Below are 25,573 nucleotides of genomic sequence, written 5' to 3'. Positions count from 1 at the left end.
AAATAGTTTGATAGCATTTTTGTCTCTTCATACAAAAGGCATTAATTTATTATTAAATTCAAATTAATTCGTTACAAATATATATATAGTAAAAACTTAAGCGCTTTAAATGTTGGGTACAAACTTCACTCCCAAAATGCATTCAATTGCATATATTATTCGATTGGAATTAATTCTTTCCAATTAACTTTACTTAACTTAATTATTTAATTCATCTATAAACTTAAAACTGAGGAAACATTTGAAACGTTATTTACAAACGTAGTTAATTGGTTAAGATTCATATAAAGGAATTAATTCCAATTTTATAATGGGTCCAAGAACGTTTTTTGGTTTTTTGTGCCCCGATATAAGTTGCAGTTGAGGATGCGTGAAGTGACGACGAATCTGATAAGATAAAGATAAATTTAAATTAAGAAACACCTAGTATAAGCTTTTCGCCCTTTAACTCACCAGCCGTTCGTTTTCGCCAATATTAGCGTAAATGACAGTCAAAGGAGCATGACGATTGTGCATTGTAATGTTCATGAGATGTCGGTTCGTTGAAAAAAAGTGTCGTCCAAGATTCATGCTTGTTATATCCAGGATCTCCAGCGATGGTCTTTTGGCTACAATTTTCCAGAGGCTTTTCTCATTTGAGCAGCTCCTGCGGTCGAGACCCAGACGCACAAGGTTTCTTAATGATTTAACCACATCGCACAGATTGGATTCGAAGCACCAAACTCTCTCCAGCATCAAGCCGCCAATCTTGTCTTCAGTGACGCCGTATTTGGTTAAAAATTTGAAAATGTAAAGCGGTCTGTAGATTGGGTTAGTTGTTTCTTCATATGTGTCGAGCAGGCAAATGGTTATTGTCCGCAGCTTGGGCAAATACATAAATCTGTCGAAATAATGGCCAAGAATGTAAAAGTCAGGTGCAACCAATTCCTCAATCAACCGGGACTGTGGAAGGGCACAATGATGGGTTGGGTCGTTAGCTCTGACGAATTTTCTAATGACTAGCTTCCGGAACTGCCTCCATTTTGGCAACAAGCAGTAGCAAAAATGTTTATCAGGCTTCACACAACACACGCCAGGAAAGATGTTCGTCAACATTTTTTGTGCTTCAACAGCAATACGAGAGTCATCCAATGTGTAGGATAATATTTGTACTCTTGGTAAAGAGTAATTTTCGCAGATCTTCAAAAATTCCATTGGTGCACGCTCCAGCTTCATTTGCTCCACTTTCACACTGATGCTGGACAGAAATATGCTCAACAACGATCGGTTGTTTTTAAGCGTCTCACAATTCTTTGAACTTAGTTTAATCCGGGATTGTTGTTTCCATGTGGAGATCAGATTTATGTTTATGCTTTTCCAATTGTTTTCACTGGCTTCCGAAAGTGCTAATTGATCGCTCAAGTTTAAACATTTAATTATTGCCAATTGGCAATAATCATTTAGTACGCCCAACATCGTGGTGTATATCAATGTAACTGTAAATCGCCTTGGAGCGCTACAGTGTGGCCATCAACGTATATATAAAAGGGCATTTCAAAAACGAGTGCGGTCACGTTGCGGTATTTAATTTCGAGTCCATGAAAATGTTTAAAAAGTTGGTTTTATTATACAAAAATCAGTCTTGTAATTTTCCAATTGGGTTCAAGAATAGCTAACAGCTGACTAACAATTTATTAAATCACTACAGTGTTAATCATTGTTGATGAAATTATTATTCTTCCATTCCTGCACTGACTGAATTATTATTTCCTTAATAACCGACAAATCTGACAGACAGGTGGACAGATTAAAAAACCGAAATATTGACGGATCTCAGCAAATATTTCGGTATATTTATCGATAAAAATGCGATTTTCATGACACTTCAAATTTGTATACTTTAAAATTATTGCAATTAATTCTTGTTGCTAGTTTGCAATTCTAGATAAAAAGGCAATTGACAAAGGAAAAGCTGAAAAAAAATTGGTACAACCAGAATTTGCTAGAATTATTCTAGATCTATGCTTCTATAACTCGAGTAAAATGTTTTGTTTTATTTCAGTAACGAAAATTCTAACGAAAATCATGATTTGCAGGTGCAATACAGTAGCTTTGTTTTAATATGGTGCAAACAAAATATAAAATTTGGGTATATTCTCCAGTTTTTCGCTTTACTAGGTTGTTGAAAGCTCCAAATGTATGGCAATTAGTACTATACGTAACGAAAGCAATGCTATTAAAGTAAATTTTGGGGACATTAACATTTTTTCACGCACTCCTATTTCTAGCTTATTCTACTTATTAAAGATTTCTTTTTGCAAACATTTTGTATTATTTAAATATATAAAAAATGGTCACACTGTATTGTAATATATCGAAGAATTGACACGTTTTCTTAATCGCGATACAAACATTATTGATAAAAATAAATATCGCAAAAGCTTGATACCCAACAAATTTAACTATAATAAAATGATGGCAAAATATTTTTTGAGATTTCAGAGAAAATACAATAAATAATTATTCGAAAGATTTTGTTCATGACGTAAAAAACAAAAGCAATTTAAAAAGTTGTGCGCGCCTATTGTGAATCAGTATGAGTGAACAGTATATTTTTTGGGATATTTTTATTATTATTAGCATTAGCTGTCGAAAGGAAAATCAAATATTGAAAATGTAAAACTATTAATTATACAATAAAAAATACTTTACATTAATTCAAGAATTTCTTATTCGATAAAAACACAGATATCCAAAAATTTCAAAGACATCGATGCATCGATATGTGCAATCGATGTTTTTGCATCACTATAGAATGTGAGCTTGCGGTCACGCTGAACTAGCTGGGAGACAAGTAAATGTGAACAGTGAATACTGAGACTTCAACGCTTTCGGTTGGAATACTGCTGGACGGGTAATTATAAAAGCCACGTGTTTCAACCCGCTGATACGGGCAGACCAGGCTGCTTGTTGGCTCACATTGTCAGTTTGGTTCAATTGTCTTTTTCTTTTCTATTCTATTTTGTTTTTTTTCTTCTTGTGGGTCTCTGCGATTTGCAAATTGCAACTGTCATTGCGCTAATTGATTGCGGTGCGGCGACCCAGCAACAGTGAATAAAGTTAACAGTAACCGCAACGTGCAAAAAATCTGTCAAAAGGAGAACAGCAAACATACTGTTGTTGTGCACATATACGAAAGGGCATCAACAGCAGCAGTTAATAATTAATTGTTGTTACAGTGTCTCATCATTTGTATTTCAATATTTTTTTTGCGCCGTCTCGTATATTTGTTTACTTTGTTCGGCTGACTGCTGTTTTTTGCGGCTCGTGTCGCTGTTTATTGTTGGTCTTGTTGTTGTTTGTTATTGTTGATTTTTGTTGGCCGTTCAATTCGATTAGAGTGAACGAACGCGCAACAGCATGGCAAGCAACAACGCCACAGCAACTGCCACCGTTGATGCCACCAACAAATGCAATGGCTCATTGAACTCGCCGGATCTTCTGGAGCAGCCGGCTCGCAAAATAATCAAACAGCAGCCGCAGCAGGATTATCACCTGGAGCCGGAATTGCAGGACGGTCTCAGCTGCAATGATTTGTTCAAAAATGGCGAAGGCTTAACCTACAAGTAAGTGACCGTTCCGCCCTTCAATACCCCTCTCACACTCCTCACTCAATTCACATGCAACAGGCCATAAAAAAGTGTCGGCGTCTTTCATCTTTCAAAGTAAACAAATAAGTTTCCACGCATAGACGAGAAGCAAGCTTTCAGAAATTATTGCAGCAAAGTTTTGAGGAGAAAAGAAAAGCGGAAAAAGCTAATCTTATTTCTAGCATAATTATGATTCCCTTTTATTGTTGAAAAAAGAATATGAATAGAACTGTACTAACGTAAAAAGACAGCGTACTCTTGAAATTCAACAGTCGCGTTATCAGCAGGTGCATCGATTTTATCGGTCAGCTTTCATGTACTATATGAATAAATTAATTGCAGAGAATAATCGAGGCTACTTTATGAAGAAGATCTAAATTAGAGAAAAGGATAGAAGGGTATTATAACTGTGTGTAGGTAGACAGAAGGACTTCCCATAAAGAATATATATTCTTGTCGCCGTCGACAGCCGAGGCGATATAGGCATGTCTGTCCGTATGAATACCCACATCACAGAGACTATAAAGAACAAAGCTATAATTTGTTTTAGATTTTTGGCACGCTACAATCACACGCTCTTTATGATGCCTGAAAATTTTGCTATGAAAAAAACAACTGATGCAGTTTGGTTTTAGTTGCTATGGTTAACAATTTGTCATATTTTCTACTCTGGAATATATTTTTGAGCTCAATACTATATTGATATACCAAATGTAGCTTTCGGTATATTTTTGTATTTTTACGATATAATAATTTGGGTTATTTTAAGAATAATTTCGAACTGTAGAGGGTATCTCACAGTCAAGCACATTTGTTATCAAATCTAGTATTAGTACCGTATTAGTATAGTGCTTGTATATTTTTAGAGAAATTGTTTGTAAATAAATAGAAGCTATAATCCAGACCAGCTTTGTTTAGTCAATAGAAATGAAGTATGCTATTTATCGAAATATCATTAAAAATTCGTGGTTTAAACTGGATCATGAAGCGAATGACAATGCTTAAATTCTTAAAAGCAAAAATAAGTGACAATATTTAATTCATTAATTGCTTATATGCCAAAAAGTTGTCAAATTATTTATAGTGAAAGAATTCTTGAAATTTGTGCAGCCAAGTAAAATGAAATTATAAATATGGGGAAGATGAGCTCGCAATGTTAATCCGATCTGAAATGTAACTTCGCTCCATCATGAATACTCAGCTATATACGCACATTTCTTCTCACACATTTCATCCGATGTCTGACTATGATTATTTGTTTGTTCACCTTCACACCCTCACATAGCGATTTTCTCATATTACCCGGCTTCATCAACTTTGCCGCCGAGGAGGTTGATCTCAGCTCGCCACTAACCAAGGCCATAACATTGCGTGCTCCGCTCGTCAGCTCGCCCATGGACACGGTAACCGAATCCGAGATGGCCATCGCCATGGCGGTAAGTCAGAGATGTGAATAACATGCGAAACTAGTCGCATAATAATAATAATTATAATAAGGGCACCCACAAAGCAAGGCTGCAATACGCAACGCGATCTTGATTTCGCTTTCAATCATTTCTCTCTCGCTCTCGCTCACGCTCAAGCTTGCACTCGCGCTCAAGCAAAGCATTAATTCTATTCTATGTTATCAGCATGGTACATATAATATTAACATTACCGCTGCATGTTAAGTGAAATCGATATGCTGCGCAGCGCAGCCTTGCAGTTGAATGGTGTCGATAACCGATAACGTTGCGGCCAATGCACCGATGCAGTGTGACCATTTTGCATTGTCAATCATTAATGTTCTGTTATCCATTTCGTTTGTTTTCAAGTTATCAGTTTTGCCTTTTTCCATTCAATTCAATTCAATATAATTAGCTTCATTTCCGATTGCATCAGCTTCAAATGCTTACTTCTTTGTTCCGTATAAACATCTACGTACATAGATCTCGGAGAGGGTTCAGCAGATATTGCTGACGACCTTTTGGAGGTTGCTCTTCAGTTATATATCTAGTTCAACTTGAACTGAACATGCTGTTCAGCTGGGAGTATGGGGTTGGGGTATTGAACAGTCGAGAGCACTCGATTGCATTTTGTTTGTTTTCGGTTTTTAGTTAAAAATTCAACTCTTGCGGTCACGCTGCGAGGCACATCGCCTTCGGTCTTCCAGCATATAATATATGTATGCTATACACATCAGTATTGTAGAGTATAGCCTGAACATATATGTATGTATGCATATATATAGAGTATCGGTGTCGCTCCAGTTGTGGTTGTAATTGAACACTCTTATGCGCCTCTATAATCGCAATTGTTTCCTTTCCAAAAACAAAAAAAAAAAAACAATGCTTGGAAAATGTTTTTTCTTTTCTTTGGCACCCACGCGCAGCTGTGTGGTGGCATTGGGATCATCCACCACAACTGCACGCCGGAGTATCAAGCGTTGGAGGTGCACAAGGTTAAGAAATACAAACATGGCTTTATGCGTGATCCATCGGTGATGTCGCCGACCAATACCGTTGGCGATGTGCTCGAGGCTCGACGCAAAAATGGCTTCACTGGCTATCCCGTCACCGAGAATGGCAAACTGGGCGGCAAGCTGCTGGGCATGGTCACGTCCCGTGACATCGACTTCCGTGAGTATAACCCCGAAATCTTGCTCTCCGAGGTGATGACCAAGGATCTGGTCACCGCCCCCAATGGCATCACCTTGCCCATGGCCAATGCCATACTCGAGAAGAGCAAAAAGGGTAAGCTGCCGATCGTGAATCAGTCCGGCGAGTTGGTTGCCATGATTGCACGCACCGATCTAAAAAAGGCCCGCTCCTATCCGAATGCTTCCAAGGATTCCAATAAGCAACTGTTGGTGGGCGCTGCAATTGGCACACGCAACGAGGATAAGGCGCGTCTCCAGCTGCTGGTGGCGAATGGCGTTGATGTCATCATCTTGGACTCGTCGCAGGGCAATTCCATCTATCAGATCGAGATGGTCAAGTACATCAAGCAGACGTATCCCGATCTCCAAGTCATCGGTGGCAATGGTTAGTAAATAAGCGGTGTGTTTCCTTTCCTTCCAGGTATAGATCAGAATGATAGACAAATTATTACAAATATGTTAATTTCGACATTTGAATCAGATCAAGAACCAAAGTATTTCAATTTGTGTAATCAATGAACTGAACACACCATTTAAATAAGTTATAATCTATTGACATTCATTAAAGTTTGGTAGGTAATTACTAGCATGCAGCATCGAGTGCGATGAACTAAAACAAAACTGATCTCTTCTTATTGGAAACACGCTAGCTTCGTCCGCGTAGTTAGTTTTCAAACCTCAACTGAGTGTAAGCAGAGGCGAAGAATTACATTCAATGCTAACCTGTTCGTATTGCACGATAAACTGTCACAAAGCTAATTTCAAGCTTGGTTTGCGTAGCTACTTTTCAAATCAATGTTTAAACTTTAACTGAATGTAACCAGAGTCAAAGAACTGCAACCCAACTTCAATGCTAACCTCTTCTTATTGCATGTCCAAGTGTCGCAATCTATGTTCTCTAAATACAGCCTCGTAGCTCTTACCTTTAGAACCACTCAGTCAGGACAAGGATTTTTGATAGATTACATCCTTATTTTAATCAATATATTAACATTTTAATCGGAAATTGGAAATTTTGTGACGAACTCCTTTCTAACGCCTTCCCATTTCTCGCAGTTGTGACACGCGCCCAGGCCAAGAACCTCATCGAAGCTGGTGTCGATGGGCTGCGCGTCGGCATGGGATCCGGCTCTATTTGCATCACCCAGGAGGTGATGGCTTGTGGTTGCCCACAGGCGACAGCCGTTTACCAGGTCTCCACGTTTGCCAAACAATTTGGGGTGCCCGTTATTGCCGATGGTGGCATCCAGTCGATTGGACACATTGTCAAGGCATTGGCATTGGGCGCCAGCGCTGTGATGATGGGCTCCCTGCTGGCGGGCACATCGGAGGCACCAGGCGAATACTTCTTTTCGGATGGCGTTCGCTTGAAGAAGTATCGCGGCATGGGCTCCCTCGAGGCCATGGAGCGTGGCGATGGCAAGGGTGCGGCCATGTCGCGTTACTATCACAACGAGATGGACAAAATGAAGGTGGCCCAAGGCGTGAGTGGCAGCATTGCGGACAAGGGTTCCGTGTTGCGCTATCTTCCATACTTGGAGTGCGGTCTGCAGCACAGTTGCCAGGACATTGGTGCCAACTCGGTCAGCATACTTAGGTGAGTGCCAATCGAAGAGTGAAAGAAGTTCAAAGAGCGATAACTGAACTGGAGTGTCTTTTTTTGGCTTGCAGACAAATGATCTACAATGGGCAGCTGCGCTTCATGAAGCGCACCCACTCGGCACAGCTGGAGGGCAACGTGCACGGCCTCTTCAGCTATGAGAAACGTCTCTTCTAACAGTCAAGCAGCGCTGCCACGTCGTCATCCTCGATTGGCGGCGATACGGGGGGCGCGCAGCGACAGCAACAACAGCAGCAACATGCACATGCAGCCAATCGAGCCCAGCATCAACGGCAGCAGCAGCATCAGCAGGGACAACATCTCGCAATGATGCAGCGTGCTCATCGCGATTACATGGCGCAATCCTCCAACTACATGAGAGACAACATTACAAATGCCAATCGTAAGCGGCCCATCTAATGGGATGTGTCGTGCCACCCCCCTGCCCATCCCCATCCCCCTCTCTGAGGAGAAGAAACCCATTAATTTCCAAGTTTAGTTAGTTGTTTAATCATCTTTGAAATAGCTCGTAAGGCTCTTGTGTCGAATTGTCGAATCTTTCTGCAACTAAAAACAAAAAGGGAGTTCAACTACCTGCTATCCACTACAAGAAGCAGTTCGTACTTATACCCTAAAACTACATATATATACAATATATATACAATACAAATTATACACATCCTTTACACACACATACAACACATATGTATAGAAAGTATGTATACTCTTTATGGCCAAAACATATTAAATATACAATTTGTTCTGAAGAGAAAAACGATTCTAATTTCTTCTGTGTGGTTCCTCATTCCTCATTCCCGCAATAAATCATAATTATTAATTATAATATTTTATATTTGATTTGATTGTACATAATCATATGTAGGCACATACATAAATAAATTGCATGTGACAAATGGTTCCAAAATTATTTATTGTTTGTATTGATTTTAAAAATGTATTTATTATTTGTTAGTTTTATTGATTTTAAAACGCATCCAACTATTTGTGTTTTATTTATTTATTGAGTGAAAAAGCTGTACAACCGATGAAGGAAGCGTTCTATAACATCGCAGTTGAAGAAAATTATTTTTCACCTAACCCGATAAAGGTTGTCTATAAGAAATTGAATTAAAAACTAAAAATATGATAACTTGTGATTTGTATCAATATTTATAATACATATATCGAATTTTCTTGACCAGGTGCAATTTTGCTTAAACAATGCTGCTGAAAGTCTTTTACCAAAAGAAACTAAGAGATTCATTATTATTATCTGTTTTTTTTATTATCATAATATTTATAATTTTAATTTTGATTCTTGATTTAGTTGTACATATATATAGGTACATAAATATATATAAATAAATTACATTCGACAAATGCTTTGACAAATTAATGATTTCTTTTCTTGCTCATCTTGTTGACCATCTAAGATTAGGGTATTATAAATATAGTGCTCTGAGAGAATAGTTTCGAATAATAGCAATAAATGTAGTAAATATATGAATCAAAAATATTATTTTGTATTTGTTAAGTAAATGTTTTCGTGTTTAGTTTGTATTTCGTTTTCTACTATCGATTTTTTTTTGTTTGTTTGTATTATTTTTAAATTGTAGCTAAGATTATTGACAAAAAGTTTTGTGCGGAATGGAAAAGAAAAAGAAACAAAAAACAAACCCATTTTAAGGACACTTAAACAAAGCTTAATATACAGTATATATATGTATATGCGCATGTGTGCGTGTATATGTGTTTCTCTGGGGGGTAAGAAGAAGCGCAAACGTGAAGCCTTGACAAATTTGAGGTTAGGTTGAGCAAAATGATATGCAAAGCGATCTCGACTCGAGTGCAACACTCGCAAACACACACACACTACACTACACTACACACCCATGCGCACACATACACACGCACACTTGCATGCAGGCAGGCATATCAAAAATATATATGTTTACGGTATATGTATATACTCTATGTAAATATTTAGGTAGGTGGACTGGGGACTGGGGGCAGAATCGGAGGTCGGGAGTTGGGAGTAAAGCAATTCAATGGGTTGGATTGTCTGGAGCGAGACAATGCCATTTCTCATGGAAGTGGTCGGGTAGACGGATGCAGTCGAGCCACTGCTGCAGCCGATCGCCTTTGCTTTGTGCGCCCAGCTGCAGGCTGCCCAGGAAGTCGTTGCTTTTGCCCAGGTCCTTGTCCCACACGGTCAGAATGAGCATCTCCTTGTTGAGATCGTGGGGACTGGCCTCGAAATAGAACTCCTCGTTGTATATGGGATTCAGTGTGCGCCACTTGACGCTCGTCTTGTGCTTCTTATTCTTGTGCGCATCCGGTTTCAGTTGTCTGTACCAAGCAGCGAAAAGAAACAAGTTACTAGCGAAGCTCAAAAGGCTGAACCCAATCACTTACAGCTTGACAAAAGGATCCGAGCTACCATTGTTGTCCATGGCCAGCAGATTGATGCACTGCTTAACGTTCACGACCAGCGCCCGGCGTTTCGTGTTGTAGCAGAGCGAGATGAGCATCTTGCCATTAGGCCAACTCTGCGACATCTCCGCCTCATTGCTATATTGATCCTCCACGCCCAGCGGCACTGATATTCGATACTGCGATGTGCTGTGCACCTGAAATACAAATTCCAAAACCATTGTAAAATTTGACAAATAGTTCATAAAGAGTATTATAACTTTGTGCCTGCAGGAAATTTATGTAACAGTTAGGTATGCCGAGTTTAGATATACATATGTATATATTCTTGATCAGCGTCAGCCGAGACGATATTGACATGTCCGTCTGTCTGTCTGTCTGTCCGTATGAACACCAAGCCCTGAAAGACTATAAAGGCTATTCATTTTTTTGTGACAGCATTTGTTTTGTTTGCTCCCAGATAAAATTTATTTCAAATTTTTGCAACGCCCACTTCACTTGATTTTTTCCCAATGGGTAGCGGGTATCTCACAGTCGAACACACTCGACTGCAGCTTTCTTACTTGTTTATTTTTTTTATATTCCTACTCTAGCTACATACTATATGTACTCTAACATAAATATACGAGATTGAATTTATTATCAAGATGCTTTATTCAATGTCGCAAGCTGTCACCAGAATAGCCTGATTTATACTCCAGCAATCTGCAGTCTTTGGCCTATGCAGACTCTGCTTTTTATATCCGCTACGCGTAGAGTAGAAGAGTATTCCAACTTTGTGAAGAAGGCATCTCCAACGCCATGAAGTTTATGTGTTCTTGATCAGCGTCAACCGCCGAGACAATATGGCCATATTTGTCTGTTCAGAGACGATACAAGATGGAGCTAAGACAGACTTTATGATTTCTGAAATTCCTGATTTACTTGTAATCAGATAAAAATCTTGAATTTTTTTTTAAGAATTAATTTAATATGGCTAAAAACGGCTGCTGCGTCGTGTCTTAATTGATATTGTGGTATGTATTTTGTAGTAGTATATCGATAGACCAAATATAAATTTCGGTATATGTCAGTATTTTTTGCGGTATATTGAATTGGTAAATTTGAACGAATTGTTGTTGCACCGTTTTGCTTTTGTTGAAAATGAGTCGAGCACACTCAACTGCATCTTTCCCACTTCTTTGAGCATGTTTCATAAAATTTACAAATGTGGTTAACACCATAGCTAAGAAATAGTTTATGTACACTCTAAGTGAATTGTGCAGTATTAGTACATTTGTTTAATTAAGATTTCCCATTTGAAATGATTGATTTACATAATATTTATATTTATATCCCAATCATAACAGAAATTTGGCAAAATAAAATTGCTTTGAGGAATTTCTCTATGAATTTGGAAGGGGCACTTTCCATATGCTAAAGATTTCAACTCACCGTGGAGAGACAAACCTTGGCAGCGCCAAGAAAATCGTGACCATATTTGTCATCGTCAAAGAGCGCCACATAGAGAAGGGAATTGCCGAGCTCCTCGGGCTCAACACCAACAAACTGGAGGGTCTCATTGAAGTCCGGATTGCGGGTCTTGTGCACAGTTTTAGTGCGTTGCCAGCGTGTGTATTTGGTGTGAGCCTCCGGCGTAATGATGTTCAGCTTGCAGTAGGGATCAGCCAAGCCGGCGGCATCCATGGTGGGCAAATCTCGAGCACGCACCATGGTGCAGTCCAGACTGTGGAAGCTCTCCCGATAGCTGATGGCAATCTCCAGCCAGCCGAGCAAAGGGTCGCGACAATGCTGCTGCTGCTGTTGATGCGGATGTTGTGACGATGGCAACTGTTGTTGCTGGGATTGGGTGGCCGAGTTGCCAGAGCCGGAGCTGTCGCTAAAGGACCACGACGAGCTGACCGAGCTGCGTCGCAGGAAGCTGCTCTCACGGCGCAATTGCGCGACCGTCGACACATTCGACATGCTCACATTGTCGTAATCCTGGCCAGCCAGCAGATGCCCCGGACCCTGACCCTGACCCTGACCCGGTCCCGGTCCCGGTCCCTGACCCTGTTGGCGGCCAAAGAAGAAGGAGTTCGAGAGTTTGCGTTCGCCGCCATCGATGAAACTGCGAATGGAGCCGTAGGCGCGCAATCGAAAGCTCTCATCGCGCTGGAGTCGCGATGCTGCCGCCGCAGATGCAGCTGCAGTTTCCCTGCTGGTGTTTCCCTTGGCGGAGGAGGCGCCATCCAGCTCATCCTCGCCCTCGGACTGCCCGCTGGCGTTGCTGCTGCTGCTGCTGCTGTCGTTGACCCTGATCGTTAGCTTCTTGATGCGTGCGCCACGCGTCGGCGTCCCGTGGCAACTCTGCACCGCCCGCCCTCCGCCTGTGGGTGTGGCCATGGGCGTGGCACTGGCACTGCGCGGCATATCGTAGTTGGGCAGACCCTTGAAGAACCATGCGCCCGACTTCTTCCACATCTCGCGCGTCTCGCTGCAGATGCGACACAGCCAAATCTCGCGCGTCCGTTCGCTGTTGTTGTACCTGATGTTGATGTCCACGCTGCACTTGGTGCACACCGATTTGCGGCAGTCCTCGCAGATGATGCGCTGCGGTCGCAACAGTCCGAAGGTGTCGCCACATAGCCGGCAACAGTTTGGACCCCGCTCGACCGCATGCAGCTTGATCTTCTCGACGCGCTCGACGAGGCGGCCAACGCGTTGTCGCTCCGCTGTCTCGATCTCCTCGTTGCGCCGGATCACCGATATGATGGCCTCTTGTTCCTCGGGGCGCAGCGGTTCATTGGTCTTTGAACTGCTCCAGCCGGCTTTCAATCTGCAACAAACACAATTGCACGTTTAATACACTCTGCGCGAAGCGACGTCAAGAAAAATACTAATTTCCCCTAATACTCGTATTCCCCTCATTGAGGGATATTCTAGAAAGTTTTGGGCCTACAAGAAATGTATGGAGCAAACTACTCGTAAAAAAATTATTTCTTCTTTATAAATTCTGGAAATCTCAGAAATCTTAGAAGACATTCAGAAAATCACAGTCGGGTCATTACGGTATATTTTGAATGTAGTAGTAAATCGCATTACCATTTCTTATATCTAAGTAATTTTGTTTTTATACCCGCTACCCATAGGGTAGAAAGGTATTATAACTTTGTGCCGACAGGAAATGTATGTAACAGGTAGAAGGAGGCATCTCCGACCCTATAAAGTATATATATTCTTGATCAGCGTCAACAGCCGAGACGATCTAGCCATGTCCGTCTGTCCGTCTGTGTGCCTGTTCGTCTGTCCGTCCGTCCGTATGAACACCTAGATCTCAGAGACTATAAGAGATAGAGCTATAATTTTTTTCGACAGCATTTGTAATGTTTGCACGCAGATCAAGTTTGTTTCAAATTTTTGCCACGCCCACTTCCGCCCCCGCAAATCAAAAAAATCGAATAACAAGCCTAATTTTAAAGCTAGAATTTTGGTATATACAATAATTACTATAGTAGTTATGATTCCTGAAAATTTGGTTGCGATCAGATAAAAATTGTTGAAGTTATTAAAGCATTACTTTTGTTTGGCAGAAACGCCCACTTACTAGGGGTCTGAGTTGCTTTGGCCGACAATCTAGCACATTGTGCGTCTATGGTATATTTTGAATGGTGTACTATATCGATATACCAAACATACCATTTGGTATATTCTTAGTATTTTTAGTATATTTGCAGTATATTCGGTATATTTTGAGAATAATACCGCAAAATATATTGCTTTTAATCAAATTGGGTAGCGGGTATCTCAAAGTCGAATACACTCGACTGTAGCTTTCTTACTTGTTTTTTTTTATGTCGGACTGTCGGGTCTTAATTATTTTACGGTATATTTTGAATGTTTTAGTATATTGCTTTATTATATTTAGCATTCATAATATTTAAGTATTTTTTTCGGAATATTCATATTTTAACAATAATACGTTGTTTTGCAATTTGGTTGTGATCTGATAAAAAATCTCAGAAAAATCGACTACTGCTGTTGATCAATTTATGGTATATTTTCAATACCGCGTTGTATATATCGCATTACCATATTTAGCATTTGTTAAGATTATGTATTCTTTTAGAATATTTATATTTTAATAATAATACCGAATTCGCTTTGTTTTATCTTTATTGAAAAAATTTGGATGCGATCAGATCAAAATCTTAGAAAGTATTTAGGCAAAATACTAAAAATAAATAGCTAAAATAAATAGAGGATATTCCTATAACAAAACATTTTGGAGGTTTAAAACCGGGAAAATCCGAAAAGGATTGAATTATTCTTTCCATGTAATATACTTGAACTAAGCACATGTGGCATGTGGCATGCGGCATGCGGCATGTCGCATGTGGGGTCAGTGTGCGGCAAATGAGGCTCATTAATGTTCGGCTGCTTAATGCGCTATTCATGTTGTTATTGTCAGCTCAACTGAGTCTCAGTCTCAGTCGCAGTCGCAACTCCATGGCCAAAATGTCAAGTTCAAAGTTAATTAAGAAACAACGACGCCTCGACGCTCAGGGGAGCAGCGAAGGGTTGACATGGTGAGGGAGGAGCGGTTAGAGGCCAAGTTTGGGTCCATGTTCGGAGTTCGGGCTTGCGCGTTTTATAGCCACTTTGGTATCACTTACACATGGCATTAAAAACGCAATCGCTTGTCAACCATACGGGCGCAAGCACACACACACACACACACACACACACACATTCAGACTCCCACACACACACACACAAGCACACACACATATGGATGTGTGCTATGTAAATTAGGGTGGCCCTCTATTGTCATGTTTGCAGTTCGCCAGTTAACCCTGTAATCCCTGCAAACATTTGTGAAGTGCTGGTGGCCCCATTACTTTTTGTTTTTGTGTTTTTTTTTTTCCTCTGGCGTCAGCATCGCCAGCATTCAACAGTTGGTTCACTTAGGCGCTTCTATTAAGCGCCACCCAAATCCCAATGAGTTTTGCTAGAGCTGCTAAATTTGTGGACAATTTTGGGTGCGTTTAGCCGCCATTCTTTTTATTACAATTAAGATCATGAAATTTCAAATTAAATACAAAATGTGAAAAATAAACTTTTTTGCTAGAGACAATACATTTGGGAACTTTTTTGTGCGTTTAGCCACCACTCTATTTATAATAATAAAAAAAATATAATTAAAAAAAAAATCAAATAAAATTAAATAAATTGAATAATAAAATATTTTGCTAGAGCTGCTAAATTTGGGGACAATTTTGGGTGCTTTTAGCCATCAAATTAAATAAAAATGTGAAAAATAAACTATTTTGCCGGAGATATTCAATTTGGTGACAATTTTGAGTGCTTTTAAACAACAGTATATGTACCATACTGTATTATTAAATTTAGTATTGAATACTAGATTTAACCCTCTAGTGCCCAAGAGCTCCTCTACACAGGCAAAGTTATAAACACCTGGCCTTACCCTGTTTTTTTTTTATAGTTTTGAGTTTTTCGTATTTTTTAAAATGAATTCCTAAGCGTTTGCAACACATATCAAAGCTAACAGAGCTCCAGACATTTAAGCTTCGTAATTTATTCATTTCGGGCGCAAAAAATTGTTTGGCAAAAATCGTTAAACAAAAAAATGTTGTTTTAAATTTAAGAAGTTTGTTTGCTCGAATCAAAATTATTATTATTGTTCATAGTCTCGACAGCGCAACACACAAACCCAAAAAAAAATGTTCGTTAACTTGTTATTGCTTTTGTAAGGTCTAATCGGTCCACGGTCTATTAATCTCAATCTGAGCAAAAGCAAAAGTATTTCAGAATAAACCTTTTAAGTGAACACAAAAATAATTTTTAAAATTTATTTTACAAATTTATTTATGATGAAATTAACTTCAATATAAAATGTACAATATAAATAATTTGATGTGATGCGAAATAATTAAAAATAATATATAAAACGGAAATGATTTTGATACTAGACGCATTTATAAAAAAAATTATATTTAATTAATTTTTTAACTGATAATATTAAATATGAACTCCACAAAAAACCCACTGCTTATTTGAAGTTAAATAGGTTTCATTTTTTTATAATTTAAAGTTTAATTTAAATTTAAATTTTAGTCAAAAATTACGGCTTAGATTAGTTTATTTAAAATAATCGAATATTTAAAAACTTTATTGATAAAATTAAAATAAAATGTACAAAATCAAACATTTTGGGACTATTTGTGTGACTTAATTAAAATCAAAATGATGAAATGAAATACAAAAACAAAATGATAAATATAGACAAGTTTTTCCGCTTTGTTTACTTTTAAGGAATTATAAAATCGTGTTTATGAATAACTCTTCGCGTTTCCTTGAAATTCTCTATCCGGCTTTATTGTTGAGTTAAAAAGAACAGTCCTTAAATAAATGCATCGAAAACGAAAGTTCTAATTTTAGATTTATAAACAATTCATAATTGTGAGTTACTTTCGCAACTCAACTTCTCCTTATTGAAAAGGAGTTGCGCCACTTTGCACGTCCACCTGTAAAGTTAGTTGCTCCTTATTAGAAAGGTATGTACATACATACATATATAAGGCGCTGCCGAACTTGGCTACAAAATTTGAATATTTTCTAAACATGCAAATTAACCTTCACGCCAACTTTCTGCAACTTTGTTGGCTGTGAAGAACTGCGAAGGAAAGGTTCGTAAGTGGCTGTCTTAATCTTGTTACGTTCTCAGAATGTTTCTGATATTGTTGAAAATGAACACTTCGCCATCGAAGAAGGGCGTAGTTTGTTTCTGTTTCAGAGAATTAGCAGATGCACAATTATAAGTGAACTATCGATAAAACGTATTGTGACTGTTGCTCTATTTAACTTCACATTGAAAAACACTACGTTACCAGGCTGCTACAATTTATGAAGTATTTATAAACAAACATACATACATACATATTTTTTACAGAGCAGCGAGGTTCATGGAAATATGGCAGGCGAGAGCAGAACATCAATTTCGCACATACCCAACTGGGCTCACCCCATATACACACGTACACACACGCACACACATAGTATGTTATGTATGTATGTATGTTCAACAGTTTGACATGCAAATCTGCCTTCATGCTCTCTCGCTTCGTTTAGTTCTTTTTTGCTGTTTGAATTCGTATTTGAGTTCCTTGTATTGCGGTTTCGGTTTCGGTTCAGTTCGGTTTGGTTTTGTTGCCTTGCCTTGCCTTGCCTTGCCTCGGGTTTATTGACTTGCACGTGCCATACCAATTTACAGTACACACTCGATATGACAAACTCGTTGATCACTTTAAAATAATAATAATCTAATACTTCAGCCATTTGAGTGACAGCAACAGCTTAGTATATATGTAACTTCTGGTATAAAGTATATTTCGTGGACAAATAAGCCGCCACTTTGGGCTTTACAAAAACCACATTTTGCGAAAAGAAGACTTGATATTTTTCTCATTGACGAAAGCAAACGAACTTTTTACTCCTATGTTGTGTGAAATAGCGAAATTAAATTGTTTTTGTATTTGTATACAATTAAAAAAAAAAGATAAGCAGTCAATGCATGCTATCGCGTATCCACTGTATTTGCAACCATGTATTTGCGCGTGTGTGTGCGTTAACCTCGCCAGTTGCCTTGAGGGCCGGGCCATAAGCTTCAGCCTCAGCCTCAGTTTCGATGCGTGCTACTTTCGTGCAGGCTTCTGAAGGTCTGTGTCTGTGAAGCTGGTGCAACAGGCAAATCGAGTTGCAGGAGTTGCGTTTTGTTGCATTTGCGTGCTACAAATAATTTGCTTGTCGCATTCGAAGCACTTAAAACCCAATTGCCAAATGCACTTAACAAGTATGCACAATGATTTGCATTTTATTTTGTTGTATTTTATGAGTATTTTCAAGCATAACGGCAGTTCATCATGCGACAACTGCCGTCGCCTTATCGTCCAACAACAACTATGCATGCACGTGTGTGTGTGTGTGTGTGTGTGTATATGGCCGATCAAACTGTCGTTGGCAATGCTAATTATGTGTATGTGCTGCCCACGCGTCGCCATTTTTGCTGCGCGTGTGTTAAATGTTGTTTAGACAGTTACAAATCAAAGCGTTTGCCAAATGATTGATTAGCTAATTATACAACTGACATAACTGAGCAGACACAAGCACACAAAGTTAGATAACATGAACTAACGCCTGGATTTAATTCACTGCGCTCGTCGATCTCTTCGTGTGTGTTATCGATAACATGCACTTTTATTTTTGTGCACAGTCACGCCTAATCTATTATTATTTTTGCATCCGAGAACAGCTGTAATTTTATGCTTCTTCTTACTTACGCGGTTGAGCAGACACAGGCATATAAAGTTGGATAACATCAACTGAACTCCTGTATTTAATTCACTGTGCTCGTCGATCTCTTAGCGGGTTATCGATAACTTGCAGTTTTGTTTTTGTGCAGAGTCACGCCTAATCTATTATTATTTTTGCATCCGAGAACAGCTGTAATTTTATGCTTCTTCTTACTTACGCGGTTGAGCAGACACAGGCATATAAAGTTGGATAACATCAACTGAACTCCTGTATTTAATTCACTGTGCTCGTCGATCTCTTAGCGGGTTATCGATAACTTGCAGTTTTGTTTTTGTACACAGACACGCCTGGTCTCATTATTTTGCATCCGAGAACAGCTGGCATCGTATGCTTCTTCTTACTTACACGGCTGCCTGCCTGCCTTGAGCTGTAATTTGAATTTCAAGTACACGCTTGTCAGCACTTCAACAAACGCGCTATGCGGCGCGGCTCCCCTCTCCCCTCGCCCCATGCTCCATGCCACTGGCTGGCTAACCCACCCAGACATTGGCCGGTATCCATGTCCAGGGTGCATGCGTCACGCACAGCACAGCAGAGCAGAGCAGAGCAGAGCACAACCGAGCAGCACATTGTTTCTATGCTATTTTATGTGTACAATGTGTACTCGAAATGGAGCTGCGAAAAATGAGCGAACGAACGGAAGTGTAAATTGAGCACTTGAAACCTGCTGCCGTCTGCCAGCTGCCTGCTGCCTTCTGCCTGCTGCCTTCTGCCTGCCACACAGCTTGGCATGGCAGCGCGGCAACAACGCCTGCTGTGTGTGCTCTGTGTATTTTGCGGCTTGCCATTATGCATGAAATGTACTCCACTGGCTTGTCTTCTACTTGTATTTAATTCAGCGTAAAGCTCAATTCCCATATTCAGAGAGTCAGCTGGGATTGCGCTTCGCAGTATGCTACACACTTTGGCTTTGACACAACATATGCTGCTAGTCTTGCCTCGCCTACGCCTGCTACGTATGTGTGTGTGTGTGCGTGTGCGTGTGTGCGCGCTAATGTAATTGTACATGTAAATGGGCAGACACTCCCCTCGCCCTTAGTCCCTCACCCCACCCCTCTCGAATGCTGCCCAGTTCGTTGGTCGCCGTTAAATTGCAATAAATTATCATGTGGCGCGGCGGCGGCGGCGGCATTCATAAAAATAAGCGAAAATTATTCGCGCATTATTAAATTTTAATTAATCTGTCAGCCAGCGGCATGCCAGCAATTATGATTAGGCCCAGGACGAAGGGCAGCATGTGGCTACGGCTTCAGTTTGGCTTTTTGGCTGTCTGTCTTAGGTCTTCTTGGGTCCTTGACAGCAGCACACAGCCAATTCATGGCCACACACACACACACACACACACACACACAACCACACACATGCACACATACATGGCTATCTCCTTACGTTAGTGTGTGTGTGTGTTTGATTAGCTTTAAACGCGAAACATTGTTGTATGTGGCTTAATCAAACATAAACACACACACACACACACGCACGCACATTTGGAGAGTTGGACAGCAACGCGACTGACGCAGTCAAAGTTAATTAAATTAGAACCAAAGCTTTTGTCGACACATTCTATGTGCGACAATTGAGTTGGCATTGCTGTTGTTGTCCTTAGCGCTAACTGTTGCGCGCCGCTTGTCGCCTTATCAGCCAGCAGCAACAACAACAACGATTACAAAAAGCCAGCAGCTTTTGTTTATGACGCGCACAAAGCCACAAATACATCCACATTTACATTGTCGTTGTCGTTGTCGTTGTCTCTGTCGCTGTCGAACTTTTGCAGCTGCGCCCAATTGTTGCATTTTATCAATTTGTGTTGCCTACATTTGAGCGCACTCTTCATGACCACCAGCTTTGTCCTTGCGCTTCTCTCTATTTAAAGCGTTAACTAACTTCTACTTACTTGGCACGCAAGGCCAGCTGCCTGTCGCTGGGGCAGACAAACTTGTTGGCCGTATTATTGCGATTCGCGAAATCCATCTTGTCACATTATTTACGCTCACTCAACATTTCACTTCGTGTTGTGCTGTTTCCCGCATTCAATTAAAAACCAAAAAACCAACCAGTAGTGTTAAAACAAACACAAACACACGCGCACACACAAAAAACACGCGTGCAAATAAGGCGCACTCTCGTCTTGTTATTGTTGATTTCAACTGTTGTTTTGCGGCATACAACACAAGAGGCAAACAACAACAAAATGAGAAGAAAAAAAAAATAGCCACACACGTCTAGATGCGCACGCAGTTGGTGAGCGACTATCGCTATTCAATTTGTAATGTTGCAGCCACAGTGACAAAGCAGCTACAACTGTATCGCTTTTTTAAAAGCTGTTTTATTTAACATCTGTATCGGTGTGTGTCCACAGACAAATAATCTAAAACATACTTTTTAATGCTGATAGAATATACCAAAATACAGAACTACCGAGAATTGCAATCTGCAATCTGGCCACACTTTCACACTAAGGATGCGCCACGTTAAACAGTTTTTTATTTCGGTACTTTTCTTAAAGTATAACCCATCTCAGGAATATTTGTTCCGCTCCCACAGAACAGATTATCGTCAAAAATAATAATAACAAAAAACAGCATTGTTTTGCTCAGACGAATGAAGCAATGTTTGGTGAGTGTAAGGAATGTGAAACTCGAAAAATGCCGAAAATACACTTCAGGCAGTTTTCAGTATTTTTATACCGAATGTACTTATTATGACGTTCATGGTCTCACTATGCTGTAATTCTGTTATTTGAATTGATTATGATCGATAGATTGCGATCGTATTAGCACGATACGATAGCAAAACAAACATTAATGTGCCAACTCCAATTGAAGCACTGGCAACTGCAAAATATAGCAAAATGAAAGGCTGAGGCTGAGAGGTTTAGCAACTTGCGTCTGGTTGGCATGGGGTGTTCGCTGGTAGGCCTCATTCATCAAAAAACAGCCTCAGTTTCAGTCCCTAGCTTCGCATATTTGCACGCGCTGGGCCAAAGCAGAGCTCGTTTGGGGAAACAACACTTGAGCACGAGCACGCATCAGAACGCTCTATATCTGTCTCACTCGCCACTCACCGCCATTCGCGCCTTGTCTGTGTGTAACCCCTGGCAACTCTCTCTTGCTCCCTGTCTCGCACATCAGCTTGACTACTGGCTTCCGGCCACATAATTTCATTGTATGCTTTTGTGCGCCGACTAAAATGCCAACGTTTTTCTTTTTTTAATTTTTCTCTTTTGCCTTGCCCGGCTATTTGGTGTAATGAGCGGGTGGGGGGAATGGAGGAAGTATAAGTTAGTTTGGCGACATGGTTACTGCTGGTTGCTGGTTGTTGTTGTTATTGTTGCTGCCGCCGGCAAATGCTGCGACTATTGCCTTGCCAAACACGTAGCCACAAGCAATAGCCGCAGCCACATTTTGGGGTGTGGCCAGTGCCAGCGGCTCCTGTGCATTCAATTGGAATTTATGCGCGACGCCTTCAACTCCTTTCTAATAACAACAGCAAACACACGCAGTCACATTGGCATCTGTGCAGCCTGAAACCTGTAAACGCTAAGAATGTGTCCAATCATTTGAATGGAACTGACTCCCATATCTCGGCACACACTGTGCATTATCCTTTGACATTCATGCATGTATGCGTATGTGTGCGTGTGCGTGTGTGTGTGTTTGTCAGTGTGCGGTGTGTGTGTCCATTTTAAATAAATGCTGACAGCCAAATGAAAATATTTAATGTACGTGCCAAGTTTTCAGCACTGACATTTCGCATGTCCTGTCGCGTCCTATCTTGTAATGTCCTTTCTTGTCCAGTCTCGTCCTGTCCTGTCTCGTCCTGTCTTGTGTCCACCCACTCACCCATCCTGCCATACTGACATCTGACTTCTTCCACCTTTCACTTTTCGTGTCTCGTTGTTGTCATTGCGCTTCATACTAGCTTGTTATACCCTTGCATACACTAAAGGGTATTCTAATTTATTCATGGCATGTGTAACGCACACCTCATATCTTCTTTATGCATGTGCATACTATACATATATATAAATTATTGATCAGCTACGATGCTGAGAGTTTTGTCTATGCAAATTGCTTTTACAGCTAAGCTTTCTCTTTATGATTGAAATGTGAACTAGAAACATGTCAACTTAATCTGGTGAGCAATTAATATGAACACGTAAGAAGGCTACAGCGAGATACCCGTCAAACATTTTCTATTAGACTATATTTGGTATATACATACATTCAAAATATACCATACAGTACAAAATAGACTCGATTTCAGATGGCAGTTTTTACCACACAAAAGTATTTCTTAAATAATTTCTATAAATGTTATCAAATCGCCAATAGGAATTTTGAGAAATTGTAAACTGTTAGTATTGTATGTAATAATAATCACGGCTGTATCTTCAAAATTTCGTTTGCTATTAGATTTTTTTTTTGTTATAAATTTTTTGGAAATAAATATTTAAAACTTGATCTCCGAGCGAAAGTAACATTTGCTGTAATTATTGCTCTATTTCATGCGAAGGAGCAGACAGACAGTCAGACGGACATGGCTATATCGTCTCGTCTGTTGACGCTGATCAGGAATATATACACTTTATGCGGTCGAAGTTGCCTCCTCTTCATCTGCCTTTCCCCTTCTACCACCCATAGGGTATCAAAAATTAACTATACACATATATACAGTTGAATAAAAAAGATTTTAACTGTTTAATTTGTATTACAAAAATTAAAATTGAACACATCAAAGCAACAAGAAAACAGATGAGTCTGAAACTTTGGCAGATGAGGTGGCTGATGGACTACAAATCCCAACGGAGCCTTAGAAACAAAGTCCTGCTGTGCAAAGTGGTACTCAAGCCTATGGACAAACTAGATTCAGCTGATGGGGCACAGCCTCAACCGGTAACATCGACGCTTTTAAAACATTACTCTGCGAAGTCTAGCCAAAGCACATCACTACGTACATATGTATATAAGAAACCAGGTGATCCATAGGAGCCTAGGGATTCCAAGTGTAACCGAAGGTGTTAAAATGCTTGAAATACCAGAAGAGACTGGATCGACACTGCAACCCACTGGCTATTTACCATCTGGACAATAACCAACATCGCCGATTCTCTATAGATTAATAGATTGTAATCAGAAAAAAATAATAATAAATTTTTAAATAAAAAATGCCTAATGCATATATTTGTGAAACTACAGCTGCGAGCATAAAATACCAGCACGTAATTATTAACAATTATACTGAACAATCAAGAAATCATATCAGATTTGCAACTAACGCAATCAAGTCTCGACAGCTACAACCTCATTTCTCCCACTTAAATTATGTCCTCAACAACTTATATGCATTTTATCTGATCTGTAACCATATAGACGAAAATTGTTATAAGTATTTTTTTTTTTCGATTTGTATGGGACAGTAACGAGCGTTGTCCAAAATCGTAGCTTAAACTCATAGAATTTATCTTTATCCTATGGATAAAGGATATAAAAAGTAATAATCCAAATTGACGTGATTTTCCATATTGCAATTGTATATCAGAGCAGCGTATCCACCCGTCGACTTGTCGCATTCAACTATCTCCTCTGGGTAGACCTTCTAAATACCATTTGTTGTGGATTTTTGTTTTGGTTTTTGTTTTTGTTGCTGCTGTTGAGTGAATTAGGCATTCTAAGCGCGTCGGCGTCACAGTCGTAGTCGGCATCGGCATCGGCATCGGCATTGTAAAAAAGGGACAAGCGGGACGCCAGCAACGTACGAGGATAGCCTTAAGCCAAGAGCATTCGTCCTTCGAGTCAAGCGACGCTGCGGACCCTAAGCTCTTAGGGCTTAATGAGTCAACGTCGCTGGGCGAGAGGGGCTGACACTGGAATCACTTTCAGACTGGCACATATCACGGAGTCTAATGATCACATCTGCGATGCTGCTCCAGATAAAAGCTTAATAATCTGATAAGTTCTATAAGCTAATGCCCCGCAGCAAGGCCCACCCGAAGCGTGACTAATTCGCATTCAAATACTTGAATCCGTTATTTAGCGGTTGTATTTGTAGTCAATTTGTGCTCGCCATCAACTGAATGGATTGGCTTACGTTGCCTGTGTATTCCACCTGCTGATTTTGCACATTTTAGACGTTCGCGGTGGCATCAAGTGAATAAAAAAAACTACAACAAAGTCTCGAAAAATCAAATCCAAATCTTTTCTGTATATCCTATGCTCAAAACTATGAATGATCCCGTTTTGGGATTCATTTGATTGACAATAGTATCATTTCTTTGTTGTTTGGTAATTAAACAAATTCTTCAGAAAAAATATTTTCGTCAGCAACTAAAAAATAAAACATTAAGTATTAAAGAATATTTTGATACATAACAAAATGTTTGAAAAACAAATTTTAATTATTCGGCTTCGGGAGTTTCACAGCACACGACATTTTTGTTAAAATATTTTTGTAAAAATGTGTTGGCGAATTCTACTGTTCAAAATTTGATTTGCTTAAAAAGATTTCCGCAATTTGCTACTGTAAGGTGGTTGAAATTAAAAATTTTATATTTATTTTCTTGAAGATACAAACACAACATTTCAAATTTGAAGATTACTTTACTTTTGAGCGGGTCTATTACAATCAGAACACAACTGAACATAATGGATTTATTTTTTCTTAAATTTAACAAAATTAATGCAATTACAAAAATTTGATTTTAATTTGTATATTAGAAATAATAATATTTAACATACATACATATATGTATCAACCTGAAAATTATTATATGTGTGATGCCAATGGCAAGTCATAGAACGTGTTGACCCATTTACCATTCACCAAAGTTAATTTGAAACTTCGCTTGAAATGAGGACAGAAGTGTACGTGTTTTCATAAAATGATTGGGGTAAAGTTCTC

At 39.5% G+C, this 25,573-nt stretch overlaps 3 protein-coding genes across 3 annotated transcripts; 1 reads left to right on the top strand and 2 right to left on the bottom strand.

The window, feature by feature from the left end:
- Positions 1-35: 35 nt before the first annotated feature.
- On the bottom strand, positions 36-1,724 carry LOC133848063 (uncharacterized). The gene is made up of 2 exons (XM_062283440.1): positions 454-1,724; positions 36-387 (listed from the first exon to the last, which is right to left on the bottom strand). Exons 1-2 carry the CDS (start codon positions 1,453-1,455, stop codon positions 274-276), a joined length of 1,116 nt encoding a protein of 371 aa, XP_062139424.1. The 5' UTR covers positions 1,456-1,724; the 3' UTR covers positions 36-273.
- A 1,019-nt stretch (positions 1,725-2,743) lies between these two features.
- Positions 2,744-8,795, top strand: LOC133848056 (inosine-5'-monophosphate dehydrogenase). Its single transcript, XM_062283430.1, has 6 exons — positions 2,744-2,893; positions 3,085-3,605; positions 4,915-5,065; positions 6,001-6,652; positions 7,324-7,864; positions 7,939-8,795. Exons 2-6 carry the CDS (start codon positions 3,400-3,402, stop codon positions 8,042-8,044), a joined length of 1,656 nt encoding a protein of 551 aa, XP_062139414.1. The 5' UTR covers positions 2,744-2,893; positions 3,085-3,399; the 3' UTR covers positions 8,045-8,795.
- LOC133848055 (rabphilin-3A) lies at positions 8,028-20,964 on the bottom strand. The gene is made up of 4 exons (XM_062283429.1): positions 20,568-20,964; positions 11,735-13,118; positions 10,283-10,497; positions 8,028-10,216 (listed from the first exon to the last, which is right to left on the bottom strand). Exons 1-4 carry the CDS (start codon positions 20,642-20,644, stop codon positions 9,913-9,915), a joined length of 1,980 nt encoding a protein of 659 aa, XP_062139413.1. The 5' UTR covers positions 20,645-20,964; the 3' UTR covers positions 8,028-9,912.
- Between the last annotated feature and the right edge of the window lie 4,609 nt (positions 20,965-25,573).

The sequence above is a fragment of the Drosophila sulfurigaster genome, chromosome X, assembly GCF_023558435.1.
Source record: "Drosophila sulfurigaster albostrigata strain 15112-1811.04 chromosome X, ASM2355843v2, whole genome shotgun sequence".
In the NCBI taxonomy this organism is placed as follows: domain Eukaryota; kingdom Metazoa; phylum Arthropoda; class Insecta; order Diptera; family Drosophilidae; genus Drosophila; species Drosophila sulfurigaster.
This window is presented reverse-complemented; position numbering and strand designations above follow the sequence as displayed.